The sequence below is a fragment of the Typopeltis vanoorti genome, chromosome 8 (assembly GCF_054136105.1).
Source record: "Typopeltis vanoorti isolate ZY-2024b chromosome 8, IOZ_Tvanoo_1.0, whole genome shotgun sequence".
Lineage (NCBI taxonomy): Eukaryota > Metazoa > Arthropoda > Arachnida > Uropygi > Thelyphonidae > Typopeltis > Typopeltis vanoorti.
In genome coordinates, this window is record NC_143556.1 from 107,985,594 (window position 1) to 108,009,336 (window position 23,743).

The 23,743-nt window shown below is 34.3% G+C and overlaps 1 protein-coding gene across 1 annotated transcript in view; it reads right to left on the bottom strand.

Moving 5' to 3' along the window:
* LOC150104258 (lysosomal alpha-mannosidase-like) overlaps window positions 1-23,743 on the bottom strand; it is a 100,543-nt gene that overhangs the window by 38,671 nt on the left and 38,129 nt on the right. The window contains exons 5-14 of the mRNA XM_090396871.1: window positions 20,803-20,996; window positions 16,836-16,941; window positions 14,580-14,677; window positions 13,199-13,252; window positions 12,622-12,738; window positions 9,266-9,469; window positions 6,577-6,634; window positions 4,628-4,667; window positions 2,090-2,159; window positions 1,839-1,958 (exon numbers count right to left, since the gene is read on the bottom strand). Of these exons, the coding sequence (XP_090252997.1) occupies window positions 1,839-1,958; window positions 2,090-2,159; window positions 4,628-4,667; window positions 6,577-6,634; window positions 9,266-9,469; window positions 12,622-12,738; window positions 13,199-13,252; window positions 14,580-14,677; window positions 16,836-16,941; window positions 20,803-20,996 (1,061 nt within the window). The remainder of the gene's footprint in view (window positions 1-1,838; window positions 1,959-2,089; window positions 2,160-4,627; window positions 4,668-6,576; window positions 6,635-9,265; window positions 9,470-12,621; window positions 12,739-13,198; window positions 13,253-14,579; window positions 14,678-16,835; window positions 16,942-20,802; window positions 20,997-23,743) is intronic.

The following is a 23,743-nucleotide window of genomic DNA, read 5'->3' on the forward strand; positions in this document are numbered from 1 at the left end:
TTTAAATTTCTTAGTAGGTTGTTGAGTAGCGTGGGTATCTGATGTGATCTCACAAAAGAACCGTATGAGTTGTTGAAGGGTCTAGAGATGTAAAGAGCTGTTGTGGATCGTGTTATGCGATGTGTGTCTCTGTTGTTACGATAGGTGATGTTGAAGTAATTTCTTAGTAACATTATGTAGTGTTTCAGATTTTTAATGCTGAGGATTCTGTGCATCGCCATAAGCGGTTCGGATATTGGCTGTTTTATATAAAGTCTCCAAATTACTGTTGATACAATTTTCCTATGTAATGTTTCTAATTTTGTTAGTGGCTGTTTGATTTGTTTACATAGACTGTTATTCCGTATCTGAGTAGGGATTCGCAAATACCGTGATATAGGAGTTTTCTCATGTTCGATGGAATAATGTCTTTTATTTGGAAGAGTTTTGCTGCGATGATGCGGAGCTTAGTATGTAGGTATTTTATATGCTTTGTCCATTTAAGATGGCAATGCATGTAAAGGCCAAGATATTTTGCGTGTTACGGCTTGATTTCGGGATATTGGCAGGTATTTTTATTGTTAATGCAGCGGTATGTGGACAGTGTAGCGATAGTGGGACGGGGCACATGATTCTCGGATTATGTATTATTAACATCTTTGTCTTGGTGCCGGTGATTACAACTGAGTTTTGGTAGAAGTGTGTTGTGATTTCATTTAGGTCTTAGATCTAATTTTGTTGTGCTTTGGAGAGAACCGTGTTGAAGTCTGTGTGGACTTCTAGTAGCGCGGTGTCATATGTGTACTACTACTACTACTACTACTACTACTAATAATAATAATAATAAGAAAAATAATGACTTACATGACATTACGTTAGCAAAAGAGTCACATGTAAGCTTTGGCCGATTCCAGACCAAGTAGATGGCTTTTTTCTCAGAAGAAAAGCGGTTTATAACTCTCCGAATGAGCCAAATCGACCAGATAACACAGTTTCGTTCAAGAAATATAAATGTTCTCTTTCATTTCATCAGTGTGCAGAAATACAATTGATGAGACATGATGAAAAATACAAACCTGAGGCTTATGTTCGTTTATTTATTAATTGATGTTTTTTTTTTTTGCTTTTTATTAAACTCAGAATGAAATAGCTTAAGAAGAAAATGCATGGGAAAACAAACTATCTCATATTAAACATAACGTTTCAATAGCGTGCTTGGAAGAACGGCGGGAACAGATTCAGTTGGAAAAGATAGTTCTGTTCTCGTCAAGAGAACAGGAATCCTTATATAGACTGAAACTGACTTAGCCAATATGATACGGAATTATCAGATTGGCTAACTAGGAGGATTTTTCTGTGGAAATTCGGATTTTATATTCTGCTTTTAGGCAAAATAGGCCATAGAACTGCAATAAAAGGACAATAATGCTATTATTGTCAGTTTAGTGTCTATATATGGACTGCCATCACGCGATGAATACTTGGGACTCCATGGAGTGTCACGAATTAATAATAATGGTAACAAACTTTCTATACTAGTTTGAATTATTTAAATATCTTTGGACACTGATACTTATAAACATCCACTAACTTTGCAGTGTAACTGATCAAATAATTTATTTGCTATTAGCAAACTTTCACTAACAAACAAACCAATTTATAAAGATCATTTACTGGTGATAACGTCTGAAGACAACTGACGCATACATTACTATGCTCACGCAAAGCGTTCAGTAATCATGGAAACATGAAAGTATAATATAACACCCATTTTAATCGACAATAACGAAGCTATTTTACTGTACATAGAGATTTAATATGAGTAAAGTTATATTAAAAGTAGGAACGTATTTACTTACGCTTAGTTCAAATTCTGAAACTTCACACATACTAACATTCAGTGAATCGCAGAAAATGTATTCTGGTGATCTTGTTCCTTCTACTGTAAGAAACTTTTTTAAGGCTCTGTTGACAGCATCCTGCAAAATTATAGAATACGTTTATGTAACTATGTTTTGGGATAAAATTAAGTGTTACTTCAAAAACTTTACTGTGAATAATGATAAGTAAATACAGCATTAATCTTTGATAGAATGGATTTGTGTTTTACCTGACAAAGTGTTACACCTATTGCTACCTGCTTTGCGTAGTCATCTGCCACGTGCTGTTTCTCCGTTCCTCTGATAAAAATAAAAGTACTTCAATTCATTCGTCCAGTATGATAATGACATAATTATTGGCATGTTTTTGTTAAAAAAGCTCATTACGTTTAAGTATTACTATTATTTTCAGTAATTGTGTTACTTTTATGAAAACGCATATGCATTTAGAGACGTTCGATGTTTTGCGAAGAAAATTATTTATAAGACAGAAAATATGCTTCTGACATCACTAATTCTGTTCCAGTTCCTCATAAGTAGACGTTTCATATAAACGGAACATCATCGGCCTATATTACAGAAAACATAGAGGACACTTTGATTGCAGCTAAACAGAGCGAAATTTCCAATTAGGATGTGTTTGAGGAAAAATGACTGGCAATTTTCTTTTAGGATGTTATGACTATGTTAGAACCAGAGAAACAAAAGGCTTTTTCGCAGCAAATAATGGACACAATAACTCATTGTACCATTACAATTTTGAATCGCGTGACCGAGAAAAAACCGGAAATGAATTGTCTTACCAAGTACTGCACATATTGTTTCATTTCAAATCCCCCGGTTAGACTGGATTACTATTTTATCAACAAAAATGATTTAACGATACCATCTCTCTGCGATACTGGATGCATCTCTGAAAACTAATGTGGTATATATTATGCTATAATAACTAAATTTGGAACAGAGAGTACAACTCATCCAGTGGAATTAAGATCAAGAGGACATTTAAGAGATGCACTGTACCTGAACGGCAGGCTTAGCACAGGAGTCACTGCCCACAATCTCATGTCACCAGCCATTGAGGTTAACGATCGCAGTACAATGAAAGTAATCTTCAGTAAACATTTTCAAATATATTAAAACATTTTACTCATTCGAAAAAATAACACCAAACTTCTTCAATCATAACTTTGATCAATGAACAGACAAGCCTTGTTTAGTGTAGAGTCACGGTTAGGGAGATGACACAAATAAAGTTCATAATGCATGTGTTGGTGGTCGAGTTGAAAAAAAAAAGTCTCGTTGTTACGTCACCGATTGGTAATGAGATGAAATTTTACCGTGGCTTGGATGGCTGAAAAATGTATGCAGTAATTTGGTCAAGGTTATCAATAAATAAATAAAATAAAATAATTTTTCGAGGTCTTAACTAGCAAAGGAATCCTTCTCAGTTTTCATCTGATTTGTAATAGTTTGTACTAGACGATTTTAAGAAGTAGATTCAAGCTAACGTTTTGTCACAAAGCAGAGCAGGATTTAAAGTTGTTGAACCGCCTAAGCTATAACTTTTAAGAAGTTCCATCTACTGAGCAAATTTTAAGTTATCCATATTGAGGCGGAAGACCTGAACTGGTTGGTTTCAAAATAAATATAACTAAAACAAAAGTACTTAAAACAAACGGCAAATGCCACAAAAATATCAAAATAATCAGCATGCTATAGAAGTTAAGAATTTTACATACTTGGGAGCAAATGTAGATACTAAAGGTGGAACTGACAAGGATATAATGCAGAGGCTGACAGAAAGTTATATTGTTTTCAGAAAATTAAATAATATATGGAAATATTCAAAATGCCACAATAAAACCCAAATAAAGAGTTTCAACACAATGCTAAGGATGTATTATTATATGGATCAGAGACATGGAAGCCGGCCAAAAACAGGAAGCTAAATTAAATAGTTTTGGCCCCTACGTATAACAAACGATGACTTATACACATACGGGCCACTGAATTAGAAACCTTTGCTTCATTTTTTAGAGCCGAAATGCTGGCTCAGGAGGTTTCTGGAAGAAATGGATCTCGGCCTTATGTGTCATGAGACACGACGAGGATAAGTAAATAATTATACTGAGAAGGCGCTTTTTTGTAATGTGAGGCATAAAGTATTGCTTGCTTAACTTGTAAATCCGGCCCTGTATAATATCACAAATGCGAGGTATTATTCGTTTCCCATTACCTCTGGAAATATTTAATGAAAGCTTAAAATTGGATTTAATTTTCTTGCGATTTTTCCCATCAGGATAAGTTGATGACAGGCTTTTATGTTGCTTTGACAGTCAGTGGAATCATTTATTTTATTTTAAATTCATGCAATAAATGAAGTAAAATAAAAATATTTAATTATTAATAATCCTAATTATTTTATTAGGTATACATTTTTAATAAATTTCTATAATTACACCTGGTTGATTCAAATTTGCTTTTAGTTTATCGTGAGAAAGAAAGGATTAGTGTAAAACTCATTAGTTAATAAAAAAAATCGAAAATTTATGTTAGTTTCAACTTTTTAATAAGTTTTGTGAAATAAAAATAAGTTTGGAAATAAAATAATCGAATGATGAAATAATTCGATTTTATCTGGCCTACAAGAGAATAGGCGCTAAACAATTTTACACAAGTAAAAGTTTTGTAATATTATTAAACATTATACACCCATAAAATATATTTACTATTTAGATTTATCTGAAAAAAGACATGATACTTACGATACACCGTCATGGTGTTGAAGTATTCCCAATGCTCGTTCTAAAAAAAAATGAAAAATCGTTAGTTATACTGATCTATTTTAAAAGTCATAATTCAGTTTAACACAGAACATCAACAGAGCACGAATGAAACATTTACCCGTTCATTCTTCATCTATGCTGAAGGATCCTCTGCATAGAAAATATGGAAATCGTCTGCCACATGAAGATTTCCACAAACATTCATGCTGTGATCGCGTGGTAGGATCCTATCGAGACAGTAAGCATAAATCTACCTAAAGCGAATAAATTTCGAAAAATATCTCTCCAGCTGGTTAGTGTACGCCCTACAATATCCCGAGGTTTCAGGGTTTATTACATAGCATATGTAGCCTTAATGTACTCTAAAACAGCCCTTTCTAAAGAATCTATAGGCGCATTTTCCCATGACTTGCTCAATTTTATTATCCATTATTCACTTGCTTGCTCGTTCTTTTATAAGGTATGATTATAACAGTGTTCAACTTAAGATTGCTTTAGAAAATATCTACTTGTCCAAGGGTTTTTTTATTCGGTTTCTATGTAGTTTTACTAGTAGTAGGAGTGTCAACTACAAGAAACGATACTTAGAAAATCATCTCGCACCTAATGACTTTCAAAAACATCCATGTCGTTGTAGGATCAGAATTCACACTTTGTTTGGTTTAGAAACATCTTTTCTCATCCAACAACCCGGATGATAAATCATTTTAAAGTACCGGAGTTGTATATTATAGCATCGTTGGACATCCATAATACATATTTATGTTTCTCTAATAGATAAGAGCGTAAACGTTCATAAAGCAAACTTCTTTTTATTGGCCTAATTTCTTCAGCGCTTTACGTATTAGCAATAATCTGTAGAACTCAAGGTTAAGATGATTATTATGATTAAATAGGAGATTAACATTTTCGAAAAATTGTAAATATTTATTTAGTTTTTTTAGAGTTAATCATGTACATTACATGTGATTCATATACATTTCGTATGTTCTTGGCCATACAAATCGTTTCCTTCTGGGAGAAATACATTTAAGTGGAATGAGTGAGGTTACTAACGTTTCACCGCTCCATTGCTTTACTATATAACAACATGTGTCATTTATAATTACAAGATTTTCGTAATTGTTAATAAACACGAATCGACTCATGAACTGAACATTTCTGTGCATTAAGTAGCACAAAAATTATCTCGCAATGTAGAGACAATTTGATATACATGGATATATAGATATCAATTTTTTTCTAAGTCCTTGATAATAGAACTGGAAGCCTGAGATATGCAAATATCATTACAAAGTTGAAGAAGATAGAAAATGATACGAAATGATTAAAAAAAAAATAATAATACCCCTGAAGGTTTTTTTTGGTGTATACTGTATATATACGTATTTTATACGTATATATATACAGTATATACGTATAAAATACGTATAAAAACTATTTTATACGTATATATGCATATACGTATAAAATCTTCTTCGAAAGAAACAGTTATTTGTTTCAAATATGAAACGCATTCATAGCTTACTGTAAATATGGGCACGAATATGACATTATTTCATTTATTAAGATATTTTAATTATTAAAGGCATTGTTTCATCCAATTAAAGTTACTGCTTTCTTATCTGCCTGTATATAAAATAATTATATGAAATTTTCATTTGTTTCACTAAGACGAATGTGACGTCATACTTCCATATTTTTCTGGTAATAGGTTCAGCTTCGTATACCAGGTGGCAGTGTAATGTGTTTCTACTGTCAGCATCATGTGACATAAAACATGAACCGATTACAGCTTAGCGCGCTGAAGCCGCACTGATGATAATAATTAAATTATAATAAACATGCCTAATATGCAGCGGATATGTAAATTAGAAATAGAAAGAGATGAAAAGTCTAAATTCTTACAACATTTTGCGTACACGTACCCAACCGTCTTGTGTTAACATTTTCTATTTGAGATAAAGCAATCAGCTGATGGCAGGTCTGTAAGAGGACAAAACAGAAAAATTGCACATTACTGAATAGCATAATTTAGAATTTTTATTTTTACATTAATTAAAATAAATGACATTTAGTTCTCTTCTAATAAGTTAACAACAGTTATAAAAATAATAAAAAAAAAGAATTATATACCGATAACTGTCTACCAAAATTTGCATATTTGTATTATTATAAATGTATGAAAACATCTTAAATATTGCTTTCAGTAATATTTCTACATAATTTTGGAAAAAATATAATTTTGCTGTTTTAATTTGATGTTTTATTTAAATTCAAGGTGATTGTTACCAAGTTTCTTTACTCCGAAGGATCAGTGTAACTTGCTTTATACAGGAGCATAGAAGTTAGTGAGAGGTAATTCAAACTACTCAATAAAATGTCTTGCACCGTCTGCCCTTGATATTTATTCGGCGTAGAGAATGAAAGTTGTGGGAAAGAATAAGGATGTTTATTAATTTCTGGAGATTTTAACCATTTACATACACGTTGCCGGAGAGAAAATAATCTTTCGTAATATGGAATTATAAAATTAGTTTATTTTGCCTACTGTAAAGGGAGAGAGAGAGAGAGAGAGAGAGAGAAGAGAGAGAGAGAGAGAGAGAGAGAGAGAGAGAGAGAGAGAGGGAGAGGGAGAGAGAGAGAGAGAGAGAGAGAGAGAGAGAGAGAGAGAGAGGAGAGAGAGAGGGAGAGGAGAGAGAGAGAGAGAGAGAGAGAGAGAGAGAGAGAGAGAGAGAGAGAGAGAGAGAGAGAGAGAGAGAGAGAGAACTAACGAAACTAATTAATATCTAATTATTTAAGTTAAGGGAATATTAAATACCACATTATTTCAAAGCCGAATAAGAAATCAAAGATAGGAATCAATGAGTTTCATGCCGAATATAGCAAACTATAAAAGTTTCGGCGAATTGTAGCGTAAGCTAAAGCACATAGTTCAACACTAGGGCACCTCGTTGCAACGAGGTGCCCTAGTGTTGAAAGATCTGATCACTATTCTTAGTATTCCCCATAATGTAAAACACATCTCCTAGGAGATGTATGATGTTATGCATTATGGTAAAAGGTCACTACCCAGACCGGTTTCGACCTTTATTGAGGTCTCATCAGTGAGTAGGTAGACCAGGTAATACTGAGATTATAGCGAAGAGAACTTTTATACTTTGCTATGCGAGTTGTCAAAATGGTGCACCCAAAAATTATTTAAAATAAAGAGTCAATAGGCTTCACTTCACATATAACAATAATCACTAAGAATAGTGATCAGAACTTTCTCCACCTTTGCAACCAGTTGCCCTAGTGTTGAACTATGTGCTTTAGCTTACACTACAATTCTTCGAAACTTTTATAGTTTGCTATATTCGGCATGAAACTCTTTGATTCCTATCTTTCAGTTTCTTATTCGGCTTTGAAATAATGTGTGATTTAATATCACCTTAATTTAAATAATTGTTATATCGCCGAAGTGAAACCTATTGGCTCTTCATTTTAACTAATTAATATCATTTCCAGAAATTGACCAATCAAATTTATGTCTTAATTTGAGGCTAACAGACTTAAAGAGAAGAGTACCAAAGCCAAGATTCTCGTCTTATTTCTAATTTTGCCAGTATTAAAGAAACCACTAACTTTCTCTGGATATGCACGTGATTTATATGATTGTTTCTAAAATCTTCAGTTTTGCGTTTTGCTAAACTTGACTTGGTCAAAGTTAATATTTCGATTAGTGATTTAGGTAACGTTATCAAAGAAACTTTAAACCCAGAGTTATGTAATAACGCCAGTCTTATCTGTACAGAATCCGTCAGTGAAAGCATTTATCAGATCCAAACAGACACTTATTCGAAAGTTTAAAAACCTTGTTTATGAGTTTCATACAGATTTGTACAGGAAAATAATTAGATAAAATTAGTATTTTATCGAAATGGCGATGAAATTCATCTGAACTGAACCTGCAGCATGATGTTGTAGAGCAGGTTTATTATCTACTCAGTCAAACAATTGGAAAATGTATACGTACACTCATTTAGCCAAAACATTATGACAACCAATTTAGTAACGTGTTGGGCATGCCTTGGCTGAGGAAATAACCGCTTCTACCCGTCTTAGCCTTGAAAATAACGTTCCAGTGGTTAGCGACAATGCTAGACACTGACATCATTCGCGGTTGCTGCGTTCCACATGATCCAACAAATATTCGATGGGATTGAAATCAGGAGAATTAGGCCGGCAAGGGAGCTCACAGAGCAATGTGCAATGCTTGTGATATGGAGCGTTGTTTCGCTGGAAGAATCCAGATCCATCAGGTAACATACCTGTTTCGAAACGATCTTCTGGTACGAATTAGCAATGAAAGTTTGTTCAATCGGAATGAAAGAATCCAGTGAAGTCCGTACAGCCTGGTTGGGAAATGATCATGTTTTGGCTTATGAGTGTATATGCATATATACTTCTACATTTTGCATACATGCGAATATATACGTATTTGCATAATTTTAATTGTGTATCTTCACACTCAGAATTTAGTTCAACTAATTTTAGAATTTGAGGAATTTGCCACTAAAATCAATTCTCAAAATGAATTTTAAAAGAATTTATTTTAAGATAAAAGCAAATTACCTGTAAGAAGTTACTGGCTTGCCTCTCATAGTCCTTTAGGGCTGGTCTGCTTGTAAAGTATCCTGTCCAATACGCATGAGTTTCACTAGCGTACGGAAAGAAATCGCCGTTTATTGTTGTCCAAGTCTTATTAACTTTGTGCAGGGCATTAAGGTAACATGTAGGTGTTGAATAGAAAACGTTCACTTTGGATCCATTTTCTTGCTGCATATAAGTAAAAAACGCCCAAATGAAATGAAGCGTGGAATATCATTTAATAACAGACACTACTGAAATAAGTAAAATACAAAGCAGGCATTAAATGTAGTGTTGATGATTCATTATATCATAATTTAAGGATATATACACTAATGAGCAGTTGAATTAGAGATACTGCCGTGTTGGCGAAATGGTGCTGTGGTCGCCCCGGCAAATGGAATAGTGCCACGTGGCGCGTGACGGGGATGTCGTTAGACCTTGTACTGACCGTCTGAGTAATAGTCGAGCACAGAATGGGGAAGACTCGAGATCTCAGCGAATTCGATCGCGGCCGGATAGTCGGAGCCAGACGTATGGGGAACCCCATCTCCGAAGTCGTGCAGGCGGGCTTTTCACGGGCAACTGTGTCAAGAGTGTACCGTGTGTACATGGAATCGGGTAAAACCACAGACGCCAGGGAAAACTGCCGTGGTGTACAACGTGTCGATGACAGGGGACGCCGTCGGCTAGCTCGGATGGTAACAGCGGATAGACGAGCCACAGATCACTCGCCAATTCAATGCTGGACAACAACGACGTGTGAGCAGCCACACCATCTCCTCCCTATGGGGCCACTGCCCGACTAGGGTACCTCTGCTCACCGCACGTCACAAGGCGCAACGATTAGCATGGGCGCAGGAACACCGCCATTGGACCCTCGACGAATGGAAAAAGGTCGAATGGACTGATGAGTCGAGGTACACGCCGATGGCAGGGTACGAGTGCGTCGCCAAGCACAAGCGATCGATCCCTCGTGCCAGCAGAGTACAGTTCAGGCCGGTGGTGGTGGTATCCTCGTATGGGGACTGTTAACGTGGGATGAAATGGCTCCCCTGGTACATCTACCATCGTCGCTCACCGGCGAACGATACAGGGACCTGTTGTCAGGTCATGTGCACACCCATTTCTGCGCCTACAGCACCCTGCAGGAGACCTGTACTTACAGCAAGACAATGCACCCCACCGCTCTCGAATTGTGGCCGAGTAGGTGGATGAACATATCTGGGATGCTGTCGAGAGGGAGATATACGCGCCCTGGACCCTCCTGCGACCAATATCCGTGCATTGTGGGAGGCTGTGCAGCGGTCATGGATCAGTTTGGCTCCCCAACGCTTCCGGTGCCTTGTGGAGTCCATGCCACGCCGCATCGCCGCCGTCATCAACACGAAAGGGATGCTACCTGCTACTAGGCAGGTATCTCTAATTCAACTGGTCATGAGTGTATATCTAACGCAATATCTTTTCTTAAGAGTTTAACCCTGAAGAGAATAAATCTATTCAAGTAATGTGCAAAGGATCGAATAAAGTCACAATTCATAAATTATTTTAGAAAATTATTTCATCTTCGTTATGAAAGCTATAATTTTTTCTAACATTATTTTAATATAAAAAACTGGAAGTCAAGATGCATATTGTATTAGTCATATAAACCAGGGTAGATAAAACTTGTCCAGTTTCTCCGGACCAAATTATCACTAGTTTTATTAATATAATTTTTACTTAATGTATTATATTGATTATCGCCAAGTAAGATGGTCTGTTTTAAATGAAGCAAAATAACTGTCCTCGTTTTCTTCTTCCTGCATGTTTACATTCTAAACTTCAAAAGTAAGAGTTGTTTGTGCTAATATATGTAGTTTATGGATTTTGTAATACACTGAACTAATTTGACTGCTTTCACGTATTATACAATCCGAAAGTTCTTTTTTTTGCACCTCATCTAGAGTAGGTGACTAGTCAAATGCATCCTTTTTGTGAAATTACAACATTCTGTGCATTGCCTACAAGTATGGTCTTCGTTATATTGTATTTGTTATCGTTCGACGTTAATTAGATGACAATACTCACACCTTCATTGAGAACTGTTTCATTCATAGTCATAAGACAATGAATGCATGTATTTTAATGCAAGCTATAAATGACACGAAATGTGTTATATAAGTAGATTTATTTATGTACGTAGTAAGAAACGTTACTAAAATTTCTATTTATGTCGCTATTTAGATATCACTTTACCAAGATGGAAGCCTTCCAGGTGCTCTGTTTAAGATATGAGTTCGCATGTTTTTTTATATGTACATATTATGACTGCTATATTCTGGATGCATTTTTTATCTGTTTCGAGAAATCCCGTGATTCAGTGATGCTTCAATTAAAATCTGAGAATATATTTTGTCTGTACCATTTGTGTTCTCTGAAAGACTTAATAACACAGCTCTTTTGTCTGTATGAGGGACCCAGAACCATTCTGGGTCCTTCATACAAGTTTTATCACCGTTTCTTTCTAAACGACTAACGAAAGAAGTAATTCGTTTCTAACACATTATATTTGAATAATGAAAGTAATCAGTCAGACCATTCAACAAGAAAATCCATCATTGTGAAACATCAGAATTGCGGAAGTTACATTTAATGCTTAATATAATTTGACACAGTTCTTGGTTTTAAATGATTACTTATGCAGCAAGAACAGCTTTAATTGGATGATCAAAATACTAACTGCTAATGGTCCGAGATAACGAAAGAAATTATCTCTTTCGTTATCTCTGGCCTAATAAGTGGAATCCTATTATAATTTGCTGAAAAAGCGTATCGAAATATAAAATGGTTATGCGTTAGAGTACTGAAGTTAAGATATTACCATTAATTTGTATCGTTATTAGCTCAGGGTTACTCAGGTGGCTTAAATTTTTAAGTTACAATTTATAATAAAATAGAAATGCTCTTCAAATTCCTATATTTTAGAAAATTTCTTGCCTTCGACAGACTTAAAACGAACTTGAAGCGAATTATAGATATTTTCGTGATTACTGAAATGATGCAGAATTATCACGCTTGTGAACTTCTGTCATATCTGTTGAAATAAAAATTTAGTGATAAGCATTTTTCCTCTTCATACATCAGTTACCGAAATGGTGATGCTATGAAAAGTACTCCTAATTTCCTAGAAAATCGAGTTTGTTTTGAGTGTGCTTGTTTTCATGACTAAAATGAAATAGGTCTTTTTTATTTCTTTGCTTCAGTGAAATTTTCATCAAAATGCCTCATAATTATAACGAATATCTGATATCTTTAGCGAAGTATAAGGATAGAAGAAAAATGAAAAAGGGAATTCTTACCCAAGCATTAACGTACCGCATGAGTTTGTCAAGGTTCCGGAACCACCTTCCTGCCTCCGTATAATAAAAGTCCATTCCCATGGTCATTACGATATGATTAGTTGCATAATGATCAGCCTGCAATAAAAATATGAAGTAATTATAGAGTAAGACGTAGTAATTTATAAACTCTTCCTTTGAACATGATTCAGGCTTCAGTAATGTCACGATATTAAAAAAAAGAAAAAAAACATGAATATTTGCAGTGGTCTAAAACTTGACTAACGGTAGTCAATGTCAATGAAAAAATATCCTTGTATACTAGAATTATTAATTTCATAAATTTTTTTTGCATACTATATACTTTAATATTAACTCCACTACGTTTAGCAATTACAAAATTATTAATTTCTCCTAAATTACCGCTTCATTCTGATTCTGATTTTCATGTAATAACAAGTCACCATAAATGATCGAAACTTTGAAGAAACAAAATTCAGCTACAAGAAATAACAGATACTCTTCATGAAATAATTTATTTCCTACAAATAGCCCAGTTACTAGAATTACTGTACTATTCTAGTAATTAACGTCTTACCTCATCGTATGCCAAAGAAACAAATCTTCGAGCCTTTCTGTCTATATTCAAATCCTGTAAGAAAATAAAAAAAGTTCTTTCAGAGGCAAAGAATTCAATGGAAAAATTTATAATAAGAATTCCGCTTCATTCAACATTACAAATCTATACTATCATTACTAATGGATCGTTTATTAAAGAATCGGTCCTGTTTACTAATTAAAATATATTTCAGGAATGCTCGCATATGAATGCAATCGACAAAGATATCATTTGATATATCGTTTGACATCAATCGCTAAACTGCCAATACAAGCCCATCACTGTATATTCAAGAGCAACAGCAATAAAATAAAATACTAATATATTTAAAAATTAACTTCTATATATGACTGACTGCATATGCGATCATGCATTTCTAGGACATATTAAATATGTTAAATTGCATTTTTTAAAACATTTCTATAGCACGTTGAGGACATTTAAGTTAACGGAAATGTCACATGCAAGTTTTACATATTCCTATATTCAACCTGCATAACACAGCAGCAGGATCAAATGGATTAAAGGATATAAGATAACTGTCCTCCTTGATAGAGTAACACTATAACAAAAGATCGACATTCTCGCGGCTAAAAATGTGATCGGCGTAACTAAAAGGATTTTTGAATCACTTCAGCAATATAAATGAGATTGAATTTGATGTGCTTTTATAGATGACAACAGCTCGTTGCGTAAACTGCACTTTTCTCCTTCTATCTCCAAGCGAAATATTATAAACAAAACAGGACGTAAAAGGATAAAAGTGTGTAAAACGAGATGTGGGATAACGGACAATGGGTGCGTCTAATATCCAGAGAGAGAGAGAGAGAGAGAGAGAGATCAAAATTAGTGCCGCGTGTCTTTCATGCCAAAAAGGAACAGTAAAAAAAAAAAGGAAAAAATAGAGAAGGATTTTGTTGTTATATGAAGGGAGAATTGTCACTGTACGATTTTAACAAAAATTACATGTGTAGCATTTTTCCTTCATAGTCTTAAATACTAAGTAAAGGACTAATCAATATACTTAAGAACTAATCAAAATGAGATCATTAGTTCTTTGGATTCTTTCAATACAGAGGGGCAGAAATGACAAATCTGATCAAGCAATTCTTTCTCGTTAACGCAATTAAATAATGCCACTCATTTAAACTACTAATTCAGGGAATTGTATACTTCATGAAGCCACTTTTCTTTCAATGTATGACGACTATATTATGCATGCATTCTTAGTATAGTTCGACATGAACTCTCCCGATATTCTGCAGTCACATTACATACACAAAAAAATTAATTTTGTTTTGTTTTTTGTATTCATTTCTATATATTATATAAATCATCCAAGTATAAAATATTATCTTACTGTGATTTCTTCTCCTCCACAATTAATGTCAAAACAAAACCCAGCAGGTGGCCAATAAATATTGGGAAGTATACCTGTAAATATGTCTCCTTTTTTGCCTGCAACGAATAATTAGTATTAAATACATTTTGAAAGCAATAGTAAAAATGCTGATTAAATCATTAAAATATACTGATTATATTAGCAAAGGTTAGAAAAAGTTAGTTGTCATTTCTTCTTTGTGCTCATTTATCGCTAAGGTTGCATTCGTGCCTGCTCCTTATATTCTACTAATCGGATATGTTCGTAAAATAACGTATCTGTTTTGTTTCATTCCTCGTCTTGTTTGATGTATTATTATTATTATTATTATTATTATTATTATTATTATTATTATTATTATTACGTGATACCTCCAGGGTGTCCAAGGACTCATCTCGGGCGGGCACTCTACTCTACTCTACTCTATTTCGCTAAATACATCTCACTCTCTCCACTACTACTTAATTCTTCTAATTAAGTAGTAGTGGAGAACAAACAACAGGATTTTTTGTCTGTAAAGTGCGCGTGTTCGAAAAGCAGATTTGTCTGTACGTGGGATAAAAACCTGAGTTTCTTGTAGGATAAATATTTATAATCCCTGATTTAATATAACAAAAACAGCAATAACAAAGGATATTAAGAATACGTGGATGAAGACTGATGTTCAAATTACTCAGTAGGATAAAGTACTCTATGTTTAGAGATTCAGTACAGCAGGTTCAGGAAAGGTAATAGAAGTAACTACAAATAGAAGAATTGTAATCTTCATTGACTTTCATGGACCTGTGCTGATCACAAATATAGAGAACAAAAGTTTGTTACCTTACTGAATTATCTAAACATCGATCTTCCCACAGTTCTGAAGACTGTTCACACATTTTGAGACCTTATTTTAATTCATATAGGATTGAGTCTGTAAACAAAAGAAAGGGTTGTGAATCGCGATAAAAGCAGAGATAACGGGGTTCTTTTTGTCTGTCGTGTGTAATGCTCGCAATATGGCAACGCCTGCTTACTTTTGACAAGATTTTCTGAAGATAATAAATCATTGCAGAGGTGGTAGTGAAGGCATATAAGTCAGAACAGTTTTCTCGATTCTCTGTATAAATAAGGAGATTTTTTCCAAAGTATAGATTGAAGTATCCACAAAGAATAAGAACCTTAAGGAAATGGAGTTTAGTCTCCCTCAAATCAAGTCCCTTCTGCAACAGTAATATGCTTTCTTCCTTCAAAAAAACACAGAGGAAAAAATATCCATCCATTTCTTGTTTCAATCTAGTTAATTTTAAAACTAAATTCAATAAACGTTCAGACGCAAGACTTCTCTCGAAACCAAACACGTTTCTTTATTGTTTCAACAGCAATACTGACATTACAATTTAACTCACCAAAGTCCGAATGGATAAGTGCTGTACAGCTATGTCAACCAGGACACAGTTCATATTAAAATATTCTTCAAATCCGGATACTTTCTGAACGGACTGTGTTTGTTTGGGAAGCGTACGAAGATTTCCTTGTTGATCACGCACCCGTTGTTGAGAGGAGTTGTTAAAAGTATTCGTATTATACGTATGGCATTGAGAAAGTTAAATTGAGGAATGGAAGCTTGTTGTTTAGGTGATAAAAGAAACTTTCGGATGAGGATCGTCAGCATTTACTTTCACGGTATTTTGATTTTTAAGATAACTCTTGTCTTATTTATTTGTTCATAGACTTTCTTAAAATCCATCTCTTTTAATGAAATATTTATTTATCCATCGCAAATTATCAAATTTTTCGTTAATTACGAGCGTAATTATATAAATATAATTCACTGTTAATCACATGTTTTTAAATACACATTTGAAAACTTTACTCAAAAAGGGGCTGAAACATAATAGTACAACTATTGATGAAAGTACTAAAATTTCATAATTTACAATTTAAGAAACTGAGGTTTCCAGAAGAAAGAACGAACAGTGATGATTTAATAAACATCTGCTATATTTCACATAAGTTGCCTTGGTATTGAGCTATCTCAAATTTCACAGAACCTATATTTATTTATTTTATTAACGATATTTGTTTGCGGGTTCTATTAACCTGAGAACACTGTTTTGAATCCTTTTATTATTGCCAAGATGCCCTTTATTATGGATCTTCATTAAAATTCAATCATTTGGACAAAAGAAAATAAAAATAAAGTATTTAATAACTGACTGGACTTGGGAAAAACATAACTGAAGGTTTTCTTACCAAGACTACTGCTGGCTTTCCATAGGAACTCCATAGTTTTCATCTGCTCCCTCCATGCTTTATCTTGGTAATGAATGCGTCCTAAGAATAGCCCATCGAACCCCATCTTTAGAAAGTAAACAGAACACACGGAATTTATTATAAATTAGCAATTTTTAAAAAAGGTTTGTAATAGTTTTACGTGAGTTGATCAACAAAGTTTGTAGACGGTTTTTAATGATCGCCGTATCCGTAAATGCATCTTGGCTGAAGCATTGCCTTTTATTTGTGGAGGGTGAAGGAGAGTGCAAATATATTAAAAATAGATTTAAAAAGTTGCCTACTAGATATTTGATGAACTCACGCATGCTAAAATTGAATGTTTCTATTCCCAGGTAGTTCACAAAGAATATCTACAAATAAAGAGAGAACAGAGCTTTTTAAAAGATTTATAGCCGAGATAAGTTTAGTTAATTTTACGGTATTCTAATTAATAGCACAACTTCCAGGAAGGTGTCTGCACATCCTTAATTAGCAGAACCTAGAGATCTATTTTTGAGAACTTGAAAGCATTGATATCTGCAGCTTGGCATATATGCGATGCGCGTAAGAAAACTTTTGTAGGTATTAGATCATTAGGAGCGATAACCAAGTCGAACGTGGTAGGAAATCATAACTGTACCCAAATAGAGAGTAAAACCATACCAATATCTAAGTGGGGAAGAAATAATGTCCGTGTCTGGGCATGTTAAATTCTCCTTCGGCCTACCTCCGTACACATTTTTCTACTTTCCCTTCAAAACTGATTTCAGTTATCCCTTATAAACGATCCATAATACTCATTAACACATAAGATTCAGCTTTTATAATACGTAGCAGTGCCGTGTAAGGGACTTGATTCTGGAATGAATCCTAGTTCTTTTCGGGACAGTTGTTCCACTTGGTGGACCAATTGTCACAATCTCACAATCGGAGAATTTCGAAATTCATCCCGCTGCCTTCGTCATTTCTTGTTGTTGCCAATCCAGGACCCGATTAGGAGTTCTCTCTGGTAGGGTAGGCCCCGTAATTTAAGATACTTAGATATATTATAAGATAGTTAGAACATATGTATTTAAAACAATATTAAATAATATATTACTGATTATTCATTTAAAAAAAGATTAATTATAAAGTAGTAAGTTTTCCTTTTTTGTTCAACAAAATCTTCCAAAAATTGCTTCACCATTTGTTGATAATAGTGCATAACTATTAAGTGTATCATAGAAGAATAATTGATCTTAGATGGTTCGATTATTAATTTGGAAAAGTTCCTGTAACGTGGAAGTTGGTTGTTTTGTGATTTTGCGGTTAGATTAGATCAGATTGATCTAATCTAATCACAAAATTTACAAAGAGGAAAAAGTGCACAAGACATCTAACCTCTTTAATAAATGTCGCAATGCAACGAAGTGAATTTTATTTTTAGAATAATTATCCATGTTATCGGACTCATCTAACAGTTCTTTAAGTTGCAACGCTATAGATTAAACAAGTTCTTGGATTTGTATTTCAGGTCTTCGTAAACCTTATGATTTCCCATCGAACAGTATCCAGTGGTTTTGGTTCGTCAACACTGACTAATTTATAACATTGACTTATTCATAACACTGATTCACTGATGCATTCGTTGCTGAGCTTAATCCCATACGGTACTAGTATTTAATAATATTTACAAAGAATAGAAATTTATGGTCACTGTACAATTATTTGACCAATCAAAAGCAGTCCTCACTTCCGATATATTGATTATAAGGATTTTTAAATGACAAATTATAATATTTCGCTGAGAACCGTTTTGTTTGGGATAAAACTTTTTTTTTCTTTTTCGGATCAACAGTTAACTTACAAATAATTTTATAACATTCAGCTAGAATATTTACAAAGAACTCATAAATTCGATATGCAATGTTTTATAAAAAACACAGAACTGTACTGAGAACATTCATGGTATTGCAAATTAGAACATGCTACTAATATCCGGGCTCCTGGGAGTTTCCGGACTTTTGACCACCAAACTTAAATCTCCAATTCCAAAGCTATCCTCAAAGATTATTATGTTACATCTAGTAGTTTTTAGTGGCTTCGTCACATCAATAGATCGAGTAACGGACATCTTGTACTAGCGATCAGAGATTTCAATAGAAACCGTTTATGATTACTTTACGTGACAATCTCTAGTGGAAATTGCACATCATTTATGTATGAAGTGGGGAGAATTATGCCCTTTGCCTTAATGAGAACATTCTTCAATCATTACTTTGTTAGCAATACCTACCAATGCGTAAGTACAACGACTTCAACCGTTCATCGTTTATGATTTCTTTACGTGACAATCTCTAGTGGAAATTGCAATCATTTATGTATGAGGGGGGGGGGGGAAGTATGACCTTTGCCTTAATGAGAACATTCTTCAATCATGATCTTGTTAACAACACCTACCAACGCGTAAGTACGGAGGCGCAAAGAGCGAACTAAGACGCCAACGACTTCATTATACATAGTATAGTGTGTGCATAGTAAACCTTACCACGCACATACTTGGAAAGTGAGAATCATTTTGTATGACTGCCATATGCGATGGATGCGCATACTAAACTTTCACCCTCAGTCATAAGTGTCCCGTATTTTTTTCCAATGTATCTGGGATCCCTAGGCATATACGAAGAGTAGAGTACGATCAATGCGGATAATGGTTTAAAATTTTCACTATGCTCAATACGAATATAATATTGTGAAACATCGTTATTTAACTGATACCATTATAATATAAAATCACATCTAGGCTTGTTCGCATGTTGTTGCTGAAATTGGAAGAACGCATTCCATAGCCTGTTAAGAGCAGTTCTAGCTCTCGCCTTATATATTTATTGTCCATAAAAAAGGCGAGCATGTTTCCTTCTAGTGCTGCACAGAAATTTGGTGTAATAAAATACCGTAAAAATATGTTGCAGCCAGAACGCCGTTTAGGGATCATAGTACTTGATCATGTGACTAGTGGAGTGTCACTGCACTCGTGTCCGTAAATCGTAATTCGTTTCGGCAGAACTTGAAAAACACAATAAAGAACCGGAAATCCATAGCGTGACACATGCAGTGACGTCAAATTAACTTAATCGGGTTACTCAGAGTAAGTGGCGCATCAAGAAAACTGCTTTCTCAGATAGGCGAACCATAATAAGGATGTATAACCTTCAGGTTTATCTGCAATACGTTTGATGCGAAATTACTACCGGTTGTTGCTCTTCCCTCCTTTGTAGGACGGCCCTGTTATCATAATAGAAGAAAAACATACCAACGGTTTTTGGAATTATTTAATAAAATTCACTTTAAGATTATTTAAATCCTTAGTTTAAACATGGCGAAGAGAGAAAAAAAAAAAAAAAACAGATTTAACTTGGAGTTTCTCTTGGTTACTTCTAACGCTAATTCGTGAGCAAAGGTCACATGACTTTATTTCACGATTTTGCATTAAAAAATTACATAATTTTTCATAACACATAGAAATGGACGTTTACTGAAGTAAGAGCTGTGCCTAGACAGTAATTTTAAATTATTGCATTTCATAAAATAATGAAGTAATTCGTGTACTGCATTTATTTTCTCAAAGAAAGAAATTAATAAGACAGGAATATACATATCATCGATGACCGGACAACATATATATATATATACACACACACACACACACAAAGATAATAATAAGCGGTGCTTTTATTTCTTAGAGGACATTTATTATCATCATCAGTGTCATCATCCTTTCTCGAAACGTATTTTCACAGGAGGAAGGAACCTGGTTACTCAAACTTCCTTTTATAAGTTCCGTTAAATCCTCATTCGCTGTAGTTATGGTGCAAATATGTTTCAATATATTTTTCTTAAACAAGATTAGAAACGTGAATCGAGTCCTTTATGAAGAATTAATTATTTCAGTAATGGTAATAATTACCTGCGCAAATAGCGAAGCCTGTTCTCTTGAGTGACCAAATGGGTCAATCTGCCAACCTATTTTCGGGGCCGAACACCTACCAAATGTCTTATTTAACCACCTAAGTCCCAGTGTCATTTGATCAATGATTCCAAGGTAATGGGTTGCGGCTTCGTCGTTCATACTCCATCCGCCTCCGATGAATTCTAGCCGATCTATTAAATAAATACTAAATATTAAAATAAAATAAAATAAATACTAAAGTATGCGATTAAACAACTCTTATATCAGTGGAATAAAGTTTACAGCAGTACCAATATTTTGTTAGTAATGCTAGTGTTAACTTCTCCTTTACTACACCTTTCCCCCGCTTTACTGCTCTCCCGAGAGCAGTAAAGCAAGGGAAAGGTGTAGAATAGAATAATTAGTAGAATAGAAGGTGTAGAATAGAAGGTGTAGAATAGAATAATTAGTAGAATAGAAGGCGTAGAATAGAATAATTAGTATTCTATCCCTCGTGTAAAATTTGGAGAGTGTGCATAACTATTAATTTGTCTCGTGCACAAAAAATAAAATATCAACTTACAGCACACATTCACTGCTTGCTGCAGAGTGTTTAGAAGGGTTTTAGTATCAAATAACTAAATATAATTCTCAGGTAACGTACAATAAACCGAGTATAAAGAAATAAAATTCCTAAATAAATAAATAAACGAAGTTGCTAAAGTAAATAATCACTATCTTTCATCCTCACCTTGATTTATTTATATTGCTTCACACGCTTGCTTCTTAAATTTTCCCCATAGAGAATGTGATTAATCACATTCTCTATGGGGAAAATTTTATTCTTTACGTTAGGTAACATCTTAGAAAGAAGTGCGGCAAGCAGCTTTTTTTGCGAAAAACAGATAAGATTACAAAAGACGTCATCAGAACTTCAAAAGAATTTTCCTATGGGAGATCTGCATCTGCTTTCAAGGCGTATTTTCTCATGTGAGCAAGTCGGTATCCACAGGGCCTTGGGCCCTGAGAATATGCCGAGTGCTAGTGTTACCCTTTTAGAATCACAGGCTTGTTCTTTTGTTTTGGTCTATCTGAGAGTAGCCTGCTGTTAAAAAGCTTTAAAAGTAGTGTCATTGAGTTATAGATAGTATTCTGTTCAGTTCTGAGAGGAAAATTTTTACAAAGATAAGTTGGTTCGTTTGCATGACGGAAGAAACAGTTTCATGAACGATTCTTTCAGCATATTATTTTTCTGATTGTATTCAGGGCATTCATTCATTACATGTCATCTTTTATAACGTATTCCATCTTCAATCAACAGGCTGAGAGTATAAATCCCGCCTGGCCATGGATGTTTTTGAAAGGTGGAAGATGAATTTTTGCCCCTTGTGAGACCACCGATCGCTTGTTAGAGTCTTAGTGACTTGAAAAGTTCCATGTTCCCTTTATAGAAGAGGTTTCCGGATTATGTAAATAAATAAAATTTTAAAAAACCCTACTTCACCTACGGCACTAATGTACTATAAGTTTACTAGCCTTTTGTGGGTATGAGGCAACACACACACACACACACACACACACACACACACACACACACACACACACACACACACACACACACACACACACACACACACACACACACACACACACACACACACAACACACACACACACACACACACACACACACACACGCACGCACGCACACACACACACACACACACACACGCACGCACGCACGCGTGCACACACACAAAATTGTCAATGCACTTCCGGCTACGTTCAGAACGATTTATGAGTCTGTAATGTACATGTATTTTGCCTAGTAATATTTGAACCATATTTCAATGTTGGCTTCATTTTCAAAATAAAAGTCGGTTGGTGCTATGTTTTCGGCAGAACTGTTTTATATGTTAGGTTCTTTGCCCTGACATCGTATCCTCGTACTACGCCATTTTTACTACTGTCATTCAGAGATTTTCAATGCACCCAAGAAAGTCAAACGAAAGAGTGATCTTTTTGCTTACAGTCATACGTTTTTCATAAAATGGAGCATTACTTACCTTTCTGCCGCCTGTGCAATAAATGTAAATATTAAATATTCATTTACGACGGCGATATGCATATTATATAAAAGCAATGAAGAAATTCGCTTTCTCGCTTCTGGAGTCGTACAGAAATTCATCAACACCAGACTCATTGTACCAAGAAGGGAAATCCTTTCTGGTAAAGATATGAAATTGACGTTCACAAATGAAGTCAATTGTGCTTTCTTTTATTGGACAATGAAATGGAGATCTACATAAAAGAGTGTGTTGTAGACATTATTGAAAAAATGTTTACTTGTAATGTATAATAAAAATGAAGGATAAGCATAGGATGCCATCGCAGGCAATGGTAATTGAATTTGTATTAAAATTATTCAAATGATTAATCGAATTTTAAGCAGTCAGCTGAAGTTTGTCCATCTTCTTGCAACTCCTTACAAAAAAGGAAACATAAAATAACCAACTGAAAAAGTTATTTGAATATTAAGCGTGTTAATTTTAGAACTAAAATGATGTGAATTTTATAATGGAAATATTTAAAAACTTGGTATTAAGAACTCCAAAAAGCTAAAGCCAACATATTACATGATAAATGACAAAAAACATTTATTGCATTTATTATGCGAGCGAGATGGTAATCTAGAACCAATTTCCAATAACTGCCATTGATACAGGGAACATCTCCTCTCACTTCTGATATCTGTAAAAATATATTCGTAAAGATATTTCAAATACACTCGTAAAACAGGCAACTTTCTTACGAGGAATATAATTTAAAGGACAAATAAATGATTTGCAGTACTAAATTCATTAGAGAACCGTCAAGGTGTTTGCAAATATTCGTTAAGGAAATGCTCGAAGTGTCAGTCAGATACTCCACAAAGAAACCTTAAGTGCGCTATTAACTAA